Genomic DNA, 18,038 nt, shown 5'->3' on the forward strand with positions numbered 1-18,038 from the left:
GAGGGTTAAGTCGACTGTGCAGGGAGGATGGAGTGTGTTTGCCCTTGTCTCTTTATTCTTCCTGTCACTTGTTTCGGAGCACGTATGTGAGTCCAAACATGCGTCCATGAGCCTTTCTCGTATACAAACCTTACATGTGTAACGCATGCGATTGGACATGTATGTGTGTGTGTGTGTGTGTGTGTGTGTGTGTGTGTGTGTGTGTGTATACGTTTGTGACAGTGGGGGTTGAGACTGGCTGCTCAATCTAATTTGCCATGCAGCGTGAACTGTCTGGATCTCCAGCTAAAATGTGCTAATGAGCACAAGGCTGACAATGAGCAACACACATATTTCCTTCTTAAGAAAAAAAACACTCTAGCCTCTGGTTTAACACTGATGCAGTTGACAGTCTTTGTCCTTATAGATGAATCTGCCACTGTTCTGCTAAACATCCCTCAGCTGTTCAGCCTGAAAAAATGTAATTCTTCACAGTTTGTGAGCACAAGTATAACTGATGCAAAATCCATAAAGCCGCAGCTACGGTATATTGCTTTCACCGACATAATGAAGGTGATACAGCTGAGAATGCTCAGGGAATACACGCTTAATATGAGCGCAGAGGTGTGGGACGTGTTTATTCATTTGCTCTCGATAATCTCCGAAATGGAAAAGAATAATGCCTTGAGAAAAGCGAGCAACTCTGTTTGTACACGTTTAATATTTATCCTCTCGACGCTGAATTAAGTCCAGTGGTAGAATGTAAATAAGAACATTTGGAGACACTTTATCATCCAGCCTGCTGTTAACGGTGCAATTTGAAGGTGCACTGTGCAGTTATTGCAAATGATATTTGAATCAGAGGAGAAAGATCTTCAGAGACTGTTTGTTTTTATGCCTAAACAAACTAAATAAACTGTTTTCATGACTGAATAGACAAACTGACCTTGTTGGACAACACAGTCTCATTCATCAGTTCGACTTTGTTTATACCTTATTTTCTTCTGAGAACAGCTTGTTTATTCACTGATGGAAAAAAGGCTAGTTTGTATTATTACCCTATTAATGTTGTAAACATTAAAATTCCTAGATTGATTTCTTTTCCAAAACCACATAGTACCACTTTAATGTCATCTGTACATGTTGATGACTTTCTGAAATATTTACTAGTGTTAAACGAGTGTAAACTAGTGTTTAAAGACATCATTTGTAACATCTCTGCATTAAAATGGCAAAAAACGAAAAGATTCAAACCCACAAAATCTGGTATTTTACTCAAGGTGTTAGTGCATTACATTTGGTCGCCTGTTGCTCAACACAAAGAGGGGGCAGCATATTGTCAATGTAACCACGGAGCACCAGGTGAGTGTTGTTGTTTTATGTTGTTAGTAGCAACAGGAGCTTTGGACCTGGACGGGGTCAGGGCTAGCTGTTTAGCATGCTAACTTCATTCGATATCTCTACAACATAATACAAAGACATCGTAGCATCCAAACTGTTATTTATTCACATTCTGCTGATAATTTTAGTCATTCATTTTCCAGTTTCCAACCACTATTATTACTTACCGCACCCTAAATTTACTTTATGAAGTAAGTAATGTAAATTTACTTTACTTCGTATCTGCTAACTAGCTTTTCCCAGTCAAGAATGCAGGAAGGATGCCTCCCCTTAGATGGTGCCTCGGCCCCTGGAAGTATGTACAGAATGTGGGGAATGGGATGAGTAATAATGTGTGTATTTTAGAGGAAAGGATAAAGAAATGGCACTGTTGGAGTTTTGTAAAATACTAAGTACAGTGCTGAAAAAGACATCCTGCCATACCTTTAAAGGTCATGTTAATAACATTTTAATGTAGAAAAATCTTTTTTTTTTAATTATTTTTGTTTAATAATACAACTGCAGAGCTTGTAGTGAGGTGCAGAATACAAATCTCTTTTCTTTTGCTGCACCCAGCATACTGTACCACCCTAACATTAGCTAGCTAGCGTTATCAGGTGCAGGCGTGAAAAATAGTCATCTTGTGACACACAAAAAAATACTAAATTCATGTCCATGTAGATTATATTTCATGACAATTTTCACAAACTGATACTATATTGGCAAAACACATTGTATAGTTGTAATCTGCTACCAAAACACAATATAATAAAGGATGGAGAAGAACTTTGGAAGGCTAGACATAATACAATAAAGTTAATATAAAACATAAATGAAGGTGGATCAAACAAAGCTAATGTTTAATATATGGTGTTATTAGGATAATGAATACGAACACTCTGTTCCTCAGTCCCTCATTAAACATTCAGCATTAACCTGCTTGATCCACCATCATCTATATACATTACTGTATGATTTATAATCCATAACTATGGACGGGTTTGTTTGTATTTTACTCCAGCCTGCTCATTATGAGTCGCTGCATACAGGCTGTGCAAACAGCATGAGCTTTTAGGAGTTGCTATATGTGCAGAAAGCAGACCCCAGAGCAGTTTTGGCATGAGTACAGTGAACCACCATGGCCATTAGAGAGCTGTCGGCTGTGTCTCTGCGCTCTCTGTGCCCTCTTCAGTGCAATCAGGGCCTTCGCCACCTCACCACGGGTCTGAGAGAACACAGCCAGGCTCTGCTCTGCTGTCTGAGCGAGATACAGTATATCATTTAAAAGGTAGCGCACGAGGCTGTGACACTCACCCGAGGGCAGACGAGATTAAAGGGTTTCACAGCGAGAGAGAGGAAGAAAAGAACTCATGAGTCAACCCACTTGTGGAAAGCAGGGGATCACCAAAAAAAGGATCTTAAAACCAGCAAAGGAGGTTCAATTATGACAGCTTGAGCCCCTTCCACCCATCACATAAAACGCCCCATATGAAAAGGAAGAATCAATTACCGAACGGCCGATCTGTTTCTGTTGAAACTTCAAGAAGATGCAGGGAAGAGAAAGAAAAGAGCAAGTGGGAAGGGGCCGCTCACGTGCCCTTAATTCTTTTCTCTCACATGCAAGCAAATGAGCTGCAGGGGACGCAGGGAGGGGAGTGCCGCGATTAAGCATTAAATAAAACATGGCCGGCAGACGTGAATTGATCACGAAGAGATGTGGGCCAGGGGAAGGTGATTGTTCAAGAGTAGCTAGTGTAGCTGTGAAAGACCCCCACAGGGTTTAGTGCCTGCCTGCTCTCCAGTACTTAATACAACATCATCATTGGTCCTTGTCACACAAACTCAATTACACACAATGTTTTGGCGCCTTGATATAGCCGTGATTACGTTGCGTGTGGGTTGTTGTTTGTGGTCGGATTCAGTGCAGGGCAACGGATACTGCACGTGTGTGTGAGGGTATTTTTGATGTGCTGTTGTAATGAAACCAGGGCAGGTGACGAGCGTTTGTTATGTAGTGCGGTCAAACACCCCACCTGACCTTATTACTTCCCGCCGTGATATATGTGTGTAAGGTCAATTGTAGGGAAGGTCTGTGTAGGTCATTAGTGTTTGTGTGTGTGTGTGTGTATGAGTGACTGTGTGTTATTAACCCATTACATCATCATGACACACATCGTCTGGGGACCTCACACTGTCACATCTCCACAGAACCAAGGGAGCACATGTGGACGTGCACGAACGTGCAAAGCCAAACACGTGTCATCGCCTCCAGTGCTACTGAAGTGTGTGTCGATTTCAAATTGTTGGTAACTGAGACTCATCTGCTCACAAGTTCGTATTTACAGGCCGACTTCAGTTACAAACTAGTCTAACTTAAACGTTTTAACTTGTAGATTGATCAATTTATAGAAAAACGTGGAGAGTAATTGTGTTGTAAGACGCTTAGTGGCGGTGACGTTTAACTCATTTGACCGCAATGTATTCTGTTTATAGCCTAGTATTCGCTTTTTACGTCCAGCAACTGAATTTACCCATCAAATATCACAAACGTGGAGTTCATCTGTGAAGATTATCTTGCTGAGAAAAAAAACACATCATAAACTGCTTGCCACCCATCTTATTTTCATCAATAATCCAAAATCAAGTCCAGAAATACCATCAGCTCTTTGATGAGGGAAACAGGGCAATGCTAACTTCGAGGTTAGCCTACAAAAATACATCATCCCCACACTGCTCTTTTATTTTTAATGCAAATATCAGGCAAATAATGCAGCTTTCTGTGCCATCTTCCTATACCCTGTTAGTATTAACTGGTAGGCAGCCTGCAGGAGCTCAGAGCTTCTGGGGGAATAAAGACTCGAAGGCGAGGAGAGTTCAGAGTTAGTTTGGGGGGATTTAATAATGGATTTATCTCCACCCTCGCTTCGATGAAATCTGCCGTAATGTGCTGCAGGTCTGTCTTACTTGCCTGCTGAATAGAGGAGAAATGTACTTAACATTTTGAATACACAGAGAGGAGAACAGACACTGACATGCAAACACCCTCTGTGCCAGTTGTTGCTCTCTAGCTTGTGGCTAATGTAATGTTACAGTGATGTGCCATCAAACTATGAGGGGATTTTAGCTTGACTTCATATGTAACCACAGGCACCTTCCTGGTAGCTTCCAACCAGGTGGGCTAAACTATAAGCTAACTTCTGCTACACCCACGCTCCACCTCTTCACCTATTTTTGATTAAAATATTAGCATAAGCATGCTAATATTTGCTAATTCACAGCACATGAACAGAAAGTGCAGCTAAATGCTAATGTGGATATCATTATTTGGGCTATTTGGTCATTACTTTGACCTGGATGAGAAGACATGGAGTCACTGGAGTCACTACAATTCATCTCCAGGAGACAATCATGACTGTCTGTCAAAAAAAATCCAATAGTGGAGCTGCCAGCATGGCTAACAAGTAAATCAACCCGGTGATGAAAAGCAGAGGAGGTAAGCTGCGAGGAGAAAAAAAAATAAAAAATCAAGACTCCAACATGAAGGGAGTCCCGGGGATTTCGTCTCCGGCCTGCTAAATCCATCAGAAAGTTGTCAAGTATCAGGTGGCATTAATTATAGATGCCGTCTGTGATGGCTGAGCTGTTTGTTTAGTGTTCCTGTAAAATTGTACCCTGGATTTGAAGAGGAAACGGGTCAGCGGGGTCACACGTGAGCGCTGCGCCGCTCTTTCTTACCTTGCTCGCCTCCAATTTAGAGCCGGCTCTCAAAGAATAATGAGAGGCGAGGGAAGAAATGGGAGCAGGCGTGAGAGAGAGAGAGAGAGAAAGAGAGAAGGTGAGTGACAATATAAGAGGGCGATGTTGAATAAAACATTACTGGGAGAGGAAGATGGATGATTGTTGGGGGAAATACAGAGCTTTCCACCGTCGCTGTGTGCCGACCAGCATGCAGCCGATACTGTGCATGCTCTCACACACATGCACGCCGTCAACATATATCACAACACGTGTATGAACACATTTCACCTCAGACCACAATCACGAGGGAAATTACCACAAGCTTAATAATTTACACATCTAGCTGCAGCTCTGCAGGCCGGGGCAGGCTCTCCCCACCTCTGGGTGAGTCTCCCTGGACTGGGCAGTCCGGCTCCTGCCCCTGTCCAGCACCAGGGGACCAGCTGGTCCGAGCAGGCTCTTATAATACCTCGTTTATTAGACTTGGAATCGGAGACATTTAACATGGCTGCAGCTGTGACTAAAGCCCCACGGCCCTGTCTGCAAATTACATTGCTCTCACAAACAATCCCATTGAAATAAGGCCACCCAGGAGGGTCTCAGGATCGCCTTGATGACCCAGTTTCAGCCGCTATTATTATTGTGTGTGTGTGTGTGTGTGTGTGTGTGTGTGTGTGTGTGTGTGTTTGATTATCACCACCAAGAAACACTAATCACAAAGTCTGATATCAAATATGCAACAGCTCTAAAGAGTGGCTCATAACTCTTCCTGAGTGACCTCATGTTTTATAAATATCCCTTCTTTAGTTTCTGTCTTACATCTGAGATACAGCGTGTGACTTGTTCTTCTTCATTGTGCTCTTTGGCAAAAACTTAACACCCTCTCTCTGCTCTTAGTTTCTCAACTGTTTCCATCTAATCCTCCCGTCCACTTTGATTTTTCACTTGTTTCGCTTAAGAGCTGATTTGTGTAAAGCCCCAATCTGGTCGTTGGCTGTTTGCTGTTGTCCGGATTGATGAGTGTTTGTTTGCAGTGAGGCTTCTCCTATTGATCACAGCAGATAGCATCCCATTTTGTTTGATCAAGTGTGCACATCAGAGGTGGTCCAGATTCAAGTCACACTGCTGAGGAAAATAGCAGCGAAGGTCCTAAATGTCTTAGTGTTTTTCAAGCATGTGTGCCGAGAATGTGAGGATATCATGTAGCGCTGGCTTTTTACCCACATACACATATACATCTTATGGCACACATACACATAATACTAAATTAATAATTAATAATGATTTGTAAATGAATGTCTACATTTTCCTTGCCTTGAATAGAGATTGATACTGATGCATTATCGTATGCTAAACAACAACAAATGCAAATGAGAAGAAGGAGCTAGTTAAATTAATCCATATACAGTTGGTTAATGAGTTAGCCAGATAGTTAGCTAGCTACTCAGTTTATGAGCTACGTAATTAGTTGGCTAGTTAAATAGCTGTTCAGTTAACTACTTAGTTAGCTAGCTAGTTAGTTGGCTAGTTATGTGTTAGTTAGTTAATCTGTAAGCTAGCTAGCTATTAGGTAGCTAATGTGTCAAACACCGGAAACATGACAAAAAGCCATCAGTTGATTAGTACCTCAAAATTGTACTTTAAGTGGCACTTGGTAGTGTTCGAGAAGAAATTTAAACACAATATCACTGAGGTAATAATACAACCTCTTTACACAATTTGAAGCTAGAAAATGTTGCAGGGTCTGCCACATATAAACACAGTTAAACAGTATGAAACTGTGGTGTCCTTTAAGGTCAATTTGTTTAATCACATTTGAAAATAAAGACAATATGTTTATTTAGTTTGTGTAGACATTTAAAAAAAATAAATCAGTCAATGAAGATCTTTCTCTTCTTCCCCAAAACTACGCATTGTACCTTTGAGTACAGTACCTGAGTCGGTGTATTTAATTATATTCCATCGCTGCTTTCACAAAAGTAATCGTTCTACACAGTATATTTACTTTTACTTGTGGTTACTTCTTCACATCATAGTATTAACTCTTACTTCCTGCACAGTGACAGTCCGCTCTGTCCTGCAGCGGCCCCCGCCGGCCGCTCCTCGTCATTACACGCACCACAGCCAGCAGTAAACAGTGGGAGGAGGCAAGAAAGGCTCGGATGTGCCCATCATCATCATCATCATCATCATCATCATCATCTGTTAGTTCTGATCGATAGGCCCGATCCGTTCAGGAGGCTGCAGGGGTGTTTCAGGACCAGGCCGGACCGGAACCAACACCCTGTACCGGTAGGTACCGACTGTTGTTGTTGTTGTTGTTGTCTCGAACCGTTACTCAGAACCATGTTGGTCAGCTGAACTGACCCACCCTGAAACGACAACATGACGGACACATCAGCGTTTGCCTGCTTTTAAATGAGTTATAAACGTGTTGAATCACAGCATCGTGTTTATTATCACGTTAATATTTGTTCTGGCTCCTTCTGCGTTGTGTAGCATCAGATGAGCTAATGCTAACATGCTGTCAGAAAGCTAACATGAAGAAGCTAACCTGGAGTAGCTCTTCTGGGCTGCTGAAACAGACGTGCTTTAAATAACTACAGAGACCGTCAGCGTTTGTTTATTACATCCAAACAATTTAAAATGAATAATAATAATGAATAAACCCCAGCAGTGTTGCTTCAGGGCAGCAATGAGCTGCAGAAAAACTGCACCATCACTGATGATGTCATTTACTGGCTGCTCATAAATTATTAAATAAAGAAAACATAATAATAATAAGAGTTTAGTCACATTTACAGCATTGTATTTTATTTCATTTTGACTGGGATGTTTTAGTTGACTTCCCATAATAAAGAGAATTCATTCATTATTTACTGCAACATTGATAATTTCAAGAGACATGATCCAACTGCACTTTATTATTGAAGTGCATGGGCATGCTACTCACAGGAAAAATGGGGGAGGCCATTTTGTTAATTTTTTGCTAAGAAGGGGGATGACAACGGTTGCCCTGTCACCCCCTTCCTTGGTACTTCTCCGTTCTTTGTTTTGAAAGCCGTCCCGACTACGCGGGAACAGTACTGCATCGCCCAGCTCTGGAGAAAGACAGTCTATTGTTGAGTGTCATTATTGGAAGACTGGGAGTGAGACTTAATAATCAGCTGTCTTTCTCCAGAGTCACTTACTGCACCTTAAATAAAGAGACCAGTGGTATCTGACATGTTGATGAGGTCCTTTAAACAAGCGGCCTCTTAAGTGGCACAGAGGTATCCACTAATGCATCGTAGCCGATGAGAGCTCCCCAAACAATCACTTAAAGATAGATATAAAAAAAAAATTAGGCAACAGTATTTCATTGATATTGCAACCTCATACAGCATTAAACATTTTATTCCCAATTACATGTCTGTGCTTTGCTTGTCTTTGAAAGGAGTACACATCGACCTCTGCTGCACCGACTACTTGACTGACTGTGCGCCCCGGTGTCACCATGTGCTCCTCGACCACATCTGCCGCTCTGCTGTGTCTGCTGGCGGGGGCTGTGGCCGCCATTCAGACCCCCCAGACAGGTGAGTGGGCAGGCCAGCATGGAGCCCCGATGAGTCAGCAGAGATGGTTTAGTAGAGAGAGGGAAGAGAAGTGAGGAGGTGAAGGAGGTCACGATGGCAGCGTGCTGAGTGTGTGACATGTCAGAGTCTTTTAAGGGCTTCAGGGTTCATCAAAGACGAGTTTAAGCCTCAGTGAATGAGATATCTGGGTTAATGTCGCTCTGGTCATTTGTTCCAGTTTTGTTTCAAGGCAGAGTCACACAGCCTCTCCTGTGTTACTGAATAGGAAAAGTTAGCACATCGGAATGATGTTTACTGTCTTGCCTGTTTGTTCATCAACCAATTAAGAACAGCAACTAACTGTTATTTTCATCATCAGTTCATCAGCTGATTGTTTTGGTTAGTAAAGTGTCACTGTTTTGCCGGCAGTCCAAAACCCAAAGATATTCAGTTTGCAATTAAATAAAACAGAGAAAAGCATCAAATACTGAAGCTGAAACGAGAGAATTTAGGGAATTTCTGTGCGAAAAACTCTGATAGTTACAGCATTATATCTGTTGATTAGCTATCTGCTAAATAATGAATCTACTGACAGTGACAGTGGCGTGGGTACAGACCAAGAAAACAATTTTATTAGTTGTGAATCAGCAAAATGGTAGCCCTTACTCAAATAGCCAAAAAAATATTGATGCCTTTATTTTTGCAAACTCCCAAATCCGTGGCTGCTAATCACACAAGATCTGTGCAGATTCCTTCGAGCCTCTTTACTGGCGAGCAGCAGCTCAATCTGCTTGTGCAAGCCCGTTCAATCTGAAGTCTGTGGTTCAGTTTGTTGTGGATGAACCAGCTCAGATGTGAACTGTTCCTCCAGTGTTCTTGGACAAGCAGCAGGCGAGCTCGGTGATCTTCCGTCCTAAGAGGAACCTCGATGCCGGTAACCCACCCACCCTGGAGCAGGTGTGCATGGAGAAGGTGTGCACCTACGAGCAGGCCAGAAGCATCTTCAAGGACTCGTACCGCACGGTGAGCGCCAGGGTTTCGCTGCCTTCACAGCTTAGCATCACGACATCACTGTCGATTTGTCTGTCTCAGTCTGCAGCTTTAACTGCGCACTTATCATCCAACATGTTCTCTCGCAGGATATCTTCTGGGCCGTCTATGTGGGTAAGTGGCCCGTTAAAAAGACCTTCCATCACTGAGTAGTCATTAGCATTACATCATCTCATAGACCTGTTGTCTGCGTCTAGACGGAGACCAGTGCGCAGAGAAGCCCTGCAAGAATGGAGCCATGTGTTCGGACAGCGTGGGAGGCTACGACTGCGTCTGCAAGTCGGGTTTCTCGGGCGTCCACTGCGAGAAAGGTGAAGCGCGGACGGCGATGCCGCCGTTGTTAATTCACGTCTTGTTTTGGTTTGTGTGTGTGTGTGTGCTACAAATTTCACCTCCTGTTTCCACGATGCAGATGAGACCGTGTGCACCCTGGAAAAGAACAAAGGCTGCACACAGTTCTGTAAACCGGGCTACACGTCCTACGAGTGCTCCTGCGCCTGGGGATGGAGGCTCAGCACTCAGGACAGGAATAAGTGCGAGCCTGCAGGTACGTCTGCTTCAAGGTTTCATCTGCAGCTGAATGATTCAATTAGTATGCAAGTATTAACATTCTTTACATGCAATTACACAAAAAAAGAGATATTATATTTTATAGTTTTTGGTTTCATAGTAGTAAGTCATAGTAGTAGTAAGTCATTCTGTCACTAAAGTCACCTTCTTGTCCCGAACCTTTGCTTGTTGAACAAAACTAGCCGCTGTTTGTTTCTCTCATTTATTTGCTATGTACACAAAGCATAGCAGTTACTTAATAAGATACATACATATTTAAGGTGGGATTTATTTAAGGTGGCTAAAATACGTCGGTTGCTGCTGGTTTCGGTTCACAGCAGTACAATGCCCCGCTTCTCCAAAGGGTGAGAGCTGACCCGAAACAAACACCAGAACTATCATGCTGGTTTATTATCTAGAGATAAAGATTATCTTACTGATTATAGAGAAATACAAAGATGTTGCAATGTATTGCCCCTTCCCCCTCTTTGAGTTAGGACATAGGTTAGGTTTGGCAATTTTTCATCTGTAGTCCCTGTCCAGTATGTTGTTTTAAAAAAGGACTTTCTTAAATACAGCAACAGGCTTCCTTAAAAGCAGAGATAAGTGGTAAGGGTTGGTGTCAGCTTAAGCATCTCAGAGGACAACTGGTTGGGGTTGGGGATAAAGATTCAGATTAAAGTGAGGGGGTACGTCACAACGCCAGCTGCTGTCAGTCAGACATGAACATGCCCTACAGCCAGCTGAGCTGAAATCGAGACTCTGATATTTGACCAACAGCTTTATTCTTTTTATTTTAAAAAACAAACAAACAAACAAAAAACGATCAACAATACATTTAAGGCTAAATCTAAACAGGTAAAGGCAACCGTCTCACCTTGTCCTCTCAGTGTCGTTCCCCTGTGGAAAGATCACTGGGTCGAGTCGGTGGGAGGAAAGACTGTCCAGCAACATGCGCAGCAACTTTCAAGGACTACAGTGTAATCCTTCAGAATGTCCCTGGCAGGTAGGAAATCACACACACACACACACACACACACACATCACAGGTCACACAGTAAACCACTTTTTGATTGGTATGTCGATGATGCAGGGATTCACTGTGTCGTTCGCAGGCTCTCCTGACGAGTTCAGAGTCCACAGGTTATTGTAGCGGAGTCATTCTGAAGGAGAACCTGGTCCTGACTTCAGCTCAGTGTGCTAACAAATACACCTCTTTCAGCGTGGCTGTCGGTGAGTAGACAAAACACACTCCTTTGTCTCAGTTACTGCTGCTACTAACTAGAGAAACAATGGTCAATGGTGCAACATTAGGATCGGCTAAATACATCCATGTGGTCAGATTACCCTCTACAGGATATAGACAGAGACAAAACAACAATTAGGAGATCAGGTCTTTAAACAGGGCTTAACCCCGCAGAGACTAAGGAAGAGTTAGGGTTAGGGATTTGGATTAAGGTTACCCCAAAATTTAACTGAACAAATTATACAGAGAGTTTGCTCTTCTGTTTAAGAGCTCTAAAACTTTGGGACTGAGCTTCTCCAATCATGGTTGTAACTCCAACATTATTTCTATTATCGCTTGATGTCTGATTGTTTTCTAATTTTCATGTCAGGAAATTTGTCAAAGAAATGCCTGTTATCATTTCTTAGAGCCTGAGGTGACATCTTCAGATGTCCCGTTCCGTCCTACCAACAGTTCTAATTTAAAAAGACATTCAGTTTAATATCACATAAATAACAGAAGGGCTTCAGAAGCTGCAGCACTACATGTCAGCATGTGTGCTTGAGCTTGAGAAGCGCCCTCACCCTGAATGTCTTGTCTCCCCTGCACCTCCTCAGGCAAACGCAGCACCGGCTATGAAAGCGGACAGCAGACGCTGCCTGTCAAAGAGAAAAGTGTCCACCCGCGCTATGTGGAAGGCCGCCCTGAATACGACCTGGCTGCGCTTGTGCTTGACGGCAGAATCATTTTTAAGAAAGACGTGGTTGCTGCGTGTCTGCCAGAAAAAAGCTTTGCAGAGAGCGTCCTGATGTCTGGGGAGTACTCGACCGTCATCACTGGCTGGAAAGAAACCCCGCAGGCCGCTTCCTTCGGGGGCCCGCTCATGTTCAACCAGCTGGCGTACGACAGCCTGTCGCAGTGTCTGGAGCGTCACCCCGACCTCATGACCAATAAGATGGGCTGCACCACTCCCCGGTCCAATGCCGACTGCGGCATGAACTCCGGCAGCCCCCTGCTCACCTTGTACAGGAATGTGTTCTTCCTCACTGGGGTGGTCAGCCAGCCGACAGGGGCCGACTGCACTAACGGATTCATCTTTCAGAAAGTGTCTCGCAATCTTGGCTGGCTGCGCCCGCTCATGGGTTCACGTTAGGTGGGGGTTAGAGCACGGAGGTTATTGGCTATTGAAAATGCAGGTAGCTATATCCTAAATGCAGGGAATCAGACAAACATTTTCTTTGTGCACTTGTTGCTGAACCTTTTGCTCGTCTTTTAACATTAATGGAGCAATGATATAGTCTCGATCCAGGTGATTGCTTCCCATTTGTTTCTGTGGACTTCCTCATGTATCCACAAGGTGGCTCTCTGTTAACATTAATATAGAAGCAGTTGCTGAATGTATCTACCAACCAGAGGGTCAGAGGCCGCGGGAGAGGTGCAGTGAATTATTCAGCATGTGTTTTGTGACGTGAACATACCATTTAATAACCTTTAAGTGATGTTAATTTTAGCGACTACTGTACTGGTTGATATACATCTTGTAACACTCCAGGTAATCACTGTAATAAATGTAATAAACTCTAATACCACACCTGATGTCAGTTCTGTCATGGTTTTAGGATGAAGTATTATAAAGTATTTCCAGAAGACATTTCTTCTGGAGATTTTTACTCTAAGAAATACAACATTAGAATATTTGGAAAATACAACCCAGAGTCCAAAATGGTTGGCACTTTGTGTAAATGTAAATTAAAGCAGAATGATTTCAAATCATTTTTGACTGATATTCAATTGAATACAGCACAACAACAAAAATATATTGTAACATTCAAACTGATTTTGTTTTTGCAAATAAACGCTCACATGGGAATGGGACAGTGGACGAAATATAATTTTATTTAGGCTTGACCCGTTGAGACGTGCCTCTGTGCTTTTGAGCGGATCATTAGACACAGAAACATGAACATTATCAGACAATAAAAATAATGTTCAGTGAAACAAATGAGAAAGAGGCCAATCTGTGGAATTACAACGTCGTGTGATGCACAGGGGGGACAAGAAGCTTTTTTCCCGTAAGCTTCCACTGTGAAAGAAGTGGCTGTGAAATAATGGATACATTTTTTGAAGCATCACAACCCCGATCACATTTTAGAATGTCTAGAAAAGCTGCACAATTAAATTATTTTGTCCCCTTTCAAGTTAGCTGGGGACTGGAAGTTAGCCAGCTTGGCCAGTACAAGTATCCAGTGCTTTTCAGAGGATTGAACAGGGCTTTGCCTCCAACTCTATTTCCATTTTTATATCCATGACTAAAGTCATCAGGAAAATGTAATAAATCATGTCACTCGGGTCATTTTCTCATAAGTTTACATGCTCTCGTACTTGTATTTGTAACCACTAGCATCGCCCCCAACTGGCCGTAAGAAAATAATGCAGGTTTAAGGCACTAAAAGCATTTCTGACCCAGAAGCTCGGTCTGTATTTTGTGCAATCAATAGTTAATATCTTTTGTGTGTTCAGACTCGCAAACATTCAAGCGGACAAAAAGGGGAAAACATCAGCTCTGCAGTTCTCATGAGTTTGATGCAACTGCAAGAACGTAGCTGTGACGATATATCTTGAGTAGTTGTATACATTCCCTATTCATCCCAGGCCATATTAGCTTGCCCTCACTGTCACATACCCCTGTGTTGTCTGGCAACACTTTCCCACAGATACTGGCCCTCTGCAGTCTTCTCACAGCCTCCCTGGTGAACCAGGCCAGGACCATGTCATGCAGGGGGAGAAAAGGAGCAGCAGAAGAATGGGCGAGAGCGAGAGACGCCACATAACAAAAAAACCTGGCCTGCCACTTTTGATCGGGCGCTTGAAAAGGACAGCCCTGAAAGCTGGGGCCCACATTGGCTGTTGCCATAGCACTCACCTAGGAGATGGCTCCTTGCTCCCAAAAATGGCTCCGCTCCTTTACTGGGCCATCCAGTGGAGATTAATTTGAGTGGAGCTCCTTCCTTCCTGAGTCTGGTCCTGCTCGCTGGTCCTGCCAGCTCCATTTACATGCTCAAGCTCACATATACACAGAGACGCACAGAAAACCCACATCGGGCAGCTAACCCTCGTGCTCTGAGCTCAGGCTGTGTTTAAGTCCCGTTCAGTGTATTGCTTCAATATCAAACGGCTACTGCATTGGTTTGATTTTTAAAAAATCTCAAAATGGGGAGGCGAGGACGTGATGTGAATGCCGAGAGGGCGAAGAGAAGGCCGGGGGAGAGACGTTGACAGGCTGAGAAAGCGAAGAGCCGAGATGAAGAGATGGAAAATGGCGTATGGATGAAGAGCAGGGGCCAATCAAGAGGCCTGGGATTTGCGACGTCGACACAGAAGTCAGTCATTGTGCGGACAGATTGATGGACCTTCAGTTTATTAGACATGAATGAAAAGGCCTCCGTTGGTAATGGCTTTGCTATTACTAATGGAGGGAAGTGAAAGCACTCAATGCCAAAAGCTTCCTCTCTACACAAATCAGATGTTGGTATTTACGGACGAGATCGTGGAGTTGATGTCGCTGAAATTCACCCCAGTGTGTCAGGCGTGTGGGTACATCTGGCCAGTGTCCTACTAAATCAATAATCCTTTACTCTCCCCAAACCCCCCAAAAAAGAGTTGCATGCTGTGAGCGCAAATCCTCATGGCTATGTGTGTGTGTGTGTGTGTGTGTGTGTGTGTGTGTGTGTGTGTGTGTGTACATATGCATAACACATATATGCCTATTTGTGTCTTGTGAGTCTGGGGGGGCCACATCAAATGACAGACTTTTGGTGGGATTATCTGTCTGTACGGTGTCTGATTCCACGCGGGGGGTTGGCAGTATGTCTGAGCGTCGAAGGCAGACCAACTGTATTAAAGTCTCGTGCTATGTGTGTAATGAGCGCTCCGCTATCTGTGAAGGCATGCCTATGATCTTCGTCCAATAATCCCCCTTCCCAAAATCCATGCCCCCAATCTTTTGCGCTCTTCAGGACCCCACAGACGCGGGGGGCTCCTGCGGTCAATTTGGGTGGCAAAGCTTCTCCCTGTTCACCCCACCCCACCGCGTCCCAAAACTCTGCCGCGATGCCAGACACAGCAGCTTCCACTTGGTTGGGCAATTGTGCAGGGGGGTGGAGGTAACGCAGGACCTCGAGAGGTTTGGCGTTGGATCGGGATGAAGTGGCTGGAGGAGAAAGGGAGAGACAGGCTGTGGACCTTTATAGAACTGTGGAGCTGTAGTCTCATTTCTCCCTGATATTAATTGTTTAACAATCCTAAGAGTCCAGAGCCAATGCCCTCTAATCTGTCAGTCGCTCCTCAGCTTAAGAGAAATGCTGACGTGCGAATAATATTAGCATGCTGATGTTTTGAGGGTACTCTTTACCACTTTCTCCATCTTAGATTATCATGTTAGCATGCTAGCATTTGCTAATTTGTACTAATGCCAGAGACACTGTGAGAGAGAGACCGACCAATTAAAACATATAGAGTAGAAACGTCCATAATGCCAAAGATGGCGGTTATACGACACATGTCCCGCCCCCCACCCCCGACAAAAGTTCCAGCCGAATGTGCCGAAGGTGAGATTTATGACTAAACATGCCGTTTTTATGTCCAGGTGACCATTTAAAGTTCTGGCTCTCGTCCAATTTGCCAAAGGGTCACCAAAGTGACTACAACTCATCCTGGGGGGGAACGTGAATGTGTGTAGCAAATTTCAAGCTAGTCAATCAAACAGTTGTTGAGACATTTCATGGAAAAGAAAACCATAAATGTCAACCTGCAGAGTCAGAGGGCAGTCGAGTGACATTTCTGCTGTCGGGAGGGAAAAAAAAAAAAAGAGCATCCATCATCCACCTTGGCCCTCTAATAACAATATACCACTTAAAGCATGCGAGCACGGTGGGTGGATGATGGAGGAGGAAGGTAAATCCTGGAGCTGCCTTTATTCCACTGACCTCACCCTGACCTCACCCTGACCTTCCAGGGATTAAATCCTGTTTAGAGCCATTGAAAAACCAGTGGAGCTGACAGAGAGGTCTCCAAGGCTCAGCAAATGAAAACAAGTGTGCTGCGGTCCATGTGGTGGTCTTTGAAGTGGACAGATAAGACTTTTGTGTTTGTGCAAGAAATGTATGTTGTCATGTCCTCCAGATACAGAACATCTACAGATCTACATATAGTTTGTTTTAAGTTGACCTGACAGGGTCACATTTAGATGACCTTTAATATCTCCCCTCCTTCGGTCGGGCCATGCTACTTCAAAAGGTCACGACCTCTACAGGTTCTGTGGCGTTCTGAACGAGCAGTGACAGCCGGAGGCTTTACGTCACCATAATGAACAGATGAGGTCAGGATTAATCCACTGAGAGTCAGAACATTTCACAACGCCACAAAGGTATAACAAAATGAAAAATTACGTTTTAGCTGGCACATTTATGGCAATGCTGTTTTGGGTAAAACTCTGAAAAACTGGATCCTACACATCCTAACCCTTTATAACGGACAGCTGTTCCAGCAGCTCCAGGACAGGGGTGTATTCGCATAATGCAACTTGACAGCATCTTTTCTGTTAAACCCCATCTTTACTAGTTAACTCCCATGTTTTTCTGACTAAACATTCTCAATATCAAAAACCAGAACATCTCCATGTAAAGTGATGTAATGAGTAATTTTCCAATTTTAGTGTCAGCGGAAAGGTCACCAGAGCACCAACTGAGGCACGTTCTGCACAAGTTGATCAGTGTTAAAAAAAAAAAGACCACAGTTTTCTGATTTAGTTTTTTTCTTTTTCTTTTTTTTTTTTTTTGTAAACATACCGAGACCAGAAGGAAGTGAACAGAGACTGAAAGAAAACACAGACTGTAATACATTTTTAAATCTCTGTTGCTGCAGGGCTCTTTATCAAAACAAGACAAAAGACATCTGGGATTTAAAACTGGGTTTATCCTCACTCCTGTTTATTAACCTGATTGCAGCAGTGATCCGCGGAGGTGACCTCCATTGTTGAGTGTTTACGTTCTGTGATGTTGAATGCCAACTGAAGCTGGAGGATAAATGTGCTCTACATCATGAACATAATGTTACAGTGAGTAAAGAAGATGGCAGCATGTTAGCCTGTATAGTCAAATCCACGTCATATGTCAAATATAACTCCTTCCATATACTAAAACGTATTTCTAATATATTGTTCCGTTTGGGGATATGACTGTTATATTGATCTTTTGTGTTCACAATTTTTATAAATTAATATTTGAGTCAGATTTATTTGAGTCAAACATTAACATCTTAATTTATAACACAAAATAATCGTAGTATGAAAACGGCTGCAACTATCCCACTTTGCACCCTCGTAAGATGCACTTGCTTTTGGTTAAAATTGGGATGTGTCTGTGTGTGGAAACGCAGTGATCTTTAAAATTAGACTCTCTTCCTGCTAATTTTGGACACCTGCATCCTGTCATAGTTAATGTATCCTGTGAGGTCAGCCGCTCTCATCCTGATGCACGTCGCTGGAAACAGATGCAGCGCGCGGG

The 18,038-nt window shown here is 43.3% G+C and overlaps 1 protein-coding gene across 1 annotated transcript; it reads left to right on the forward strand.

The window, feature by feature from the left end:
* Positions 1–7,194: 7,194 nt before the first annotated feature.
* proza (protein Z, vitamin K-dependent plasma glycoprotein a) lies at positions 7,195–13,071 on the forward strand. Its single transcript, XM_037089271.1, has 9 exons — positions 7,195–7,389; positions 8,535–8,672; positions 9,523–9,674; positions 9,791–9,815; positions 9,899–10,012; positions 10,114–10,248; positions 11,141–11,256; positions 11,366–11,483; positions 12,093–13,071. Exons 2-9 carry the CDS (start codon positions 8,594–8,596, stop codon positions 12,626–12,628), a joined length of 1,275 nt encoding a protein of 424 aa, XP_036945166.1. The 5' UTR covers positions 7,195–7,389; positions 8,535–8,593; the 3' UTR covers positions 12,629–13,071.
* The last annotated feature ends 4,967 nt before the right edge of the window (positions 13,072–18,038 follow it).

Source organism: Acanthopagrus latus, chromosome 23 (assembly GCF_904848185.1).
Source record: "Acanthopagrus latus isolate v.2019 chromosome 23, fAcaLat1.1, whole genome shotgun sequence".
Taxonomy (NCBI): Eukaryota; Metazoa; Chordata; class Actinopteri; order Spariformes; family Sparidae; genus Acanthopagrus; species Acanthopagrus latus.

Bases quoted from the DNA above. Each gene is read 5' to 3' on its own strand.
- proza (XM_037089271.1), top strand. From the start codon at position 8,594: ATGTGCTCCTCGACCACATCTGCCGCTCTGCTGTGTCTGCTGGCGGGG. The intron at 10,013-10,113 runs GTGAAGCGCGGA...TCCACGATGCAG, and splicing joins GGGCGTCCACTGCGAGAAAG to ATGAGACCGTGTGCACCCTG. The intron at 10,249-11,140 runs GTACGTCTGCTT...TTGTCCTCTCAG, and splicing joins GAATAAGTGCGAGCCTGCAG to TGTCGTTCCCCTGTGGAAAG.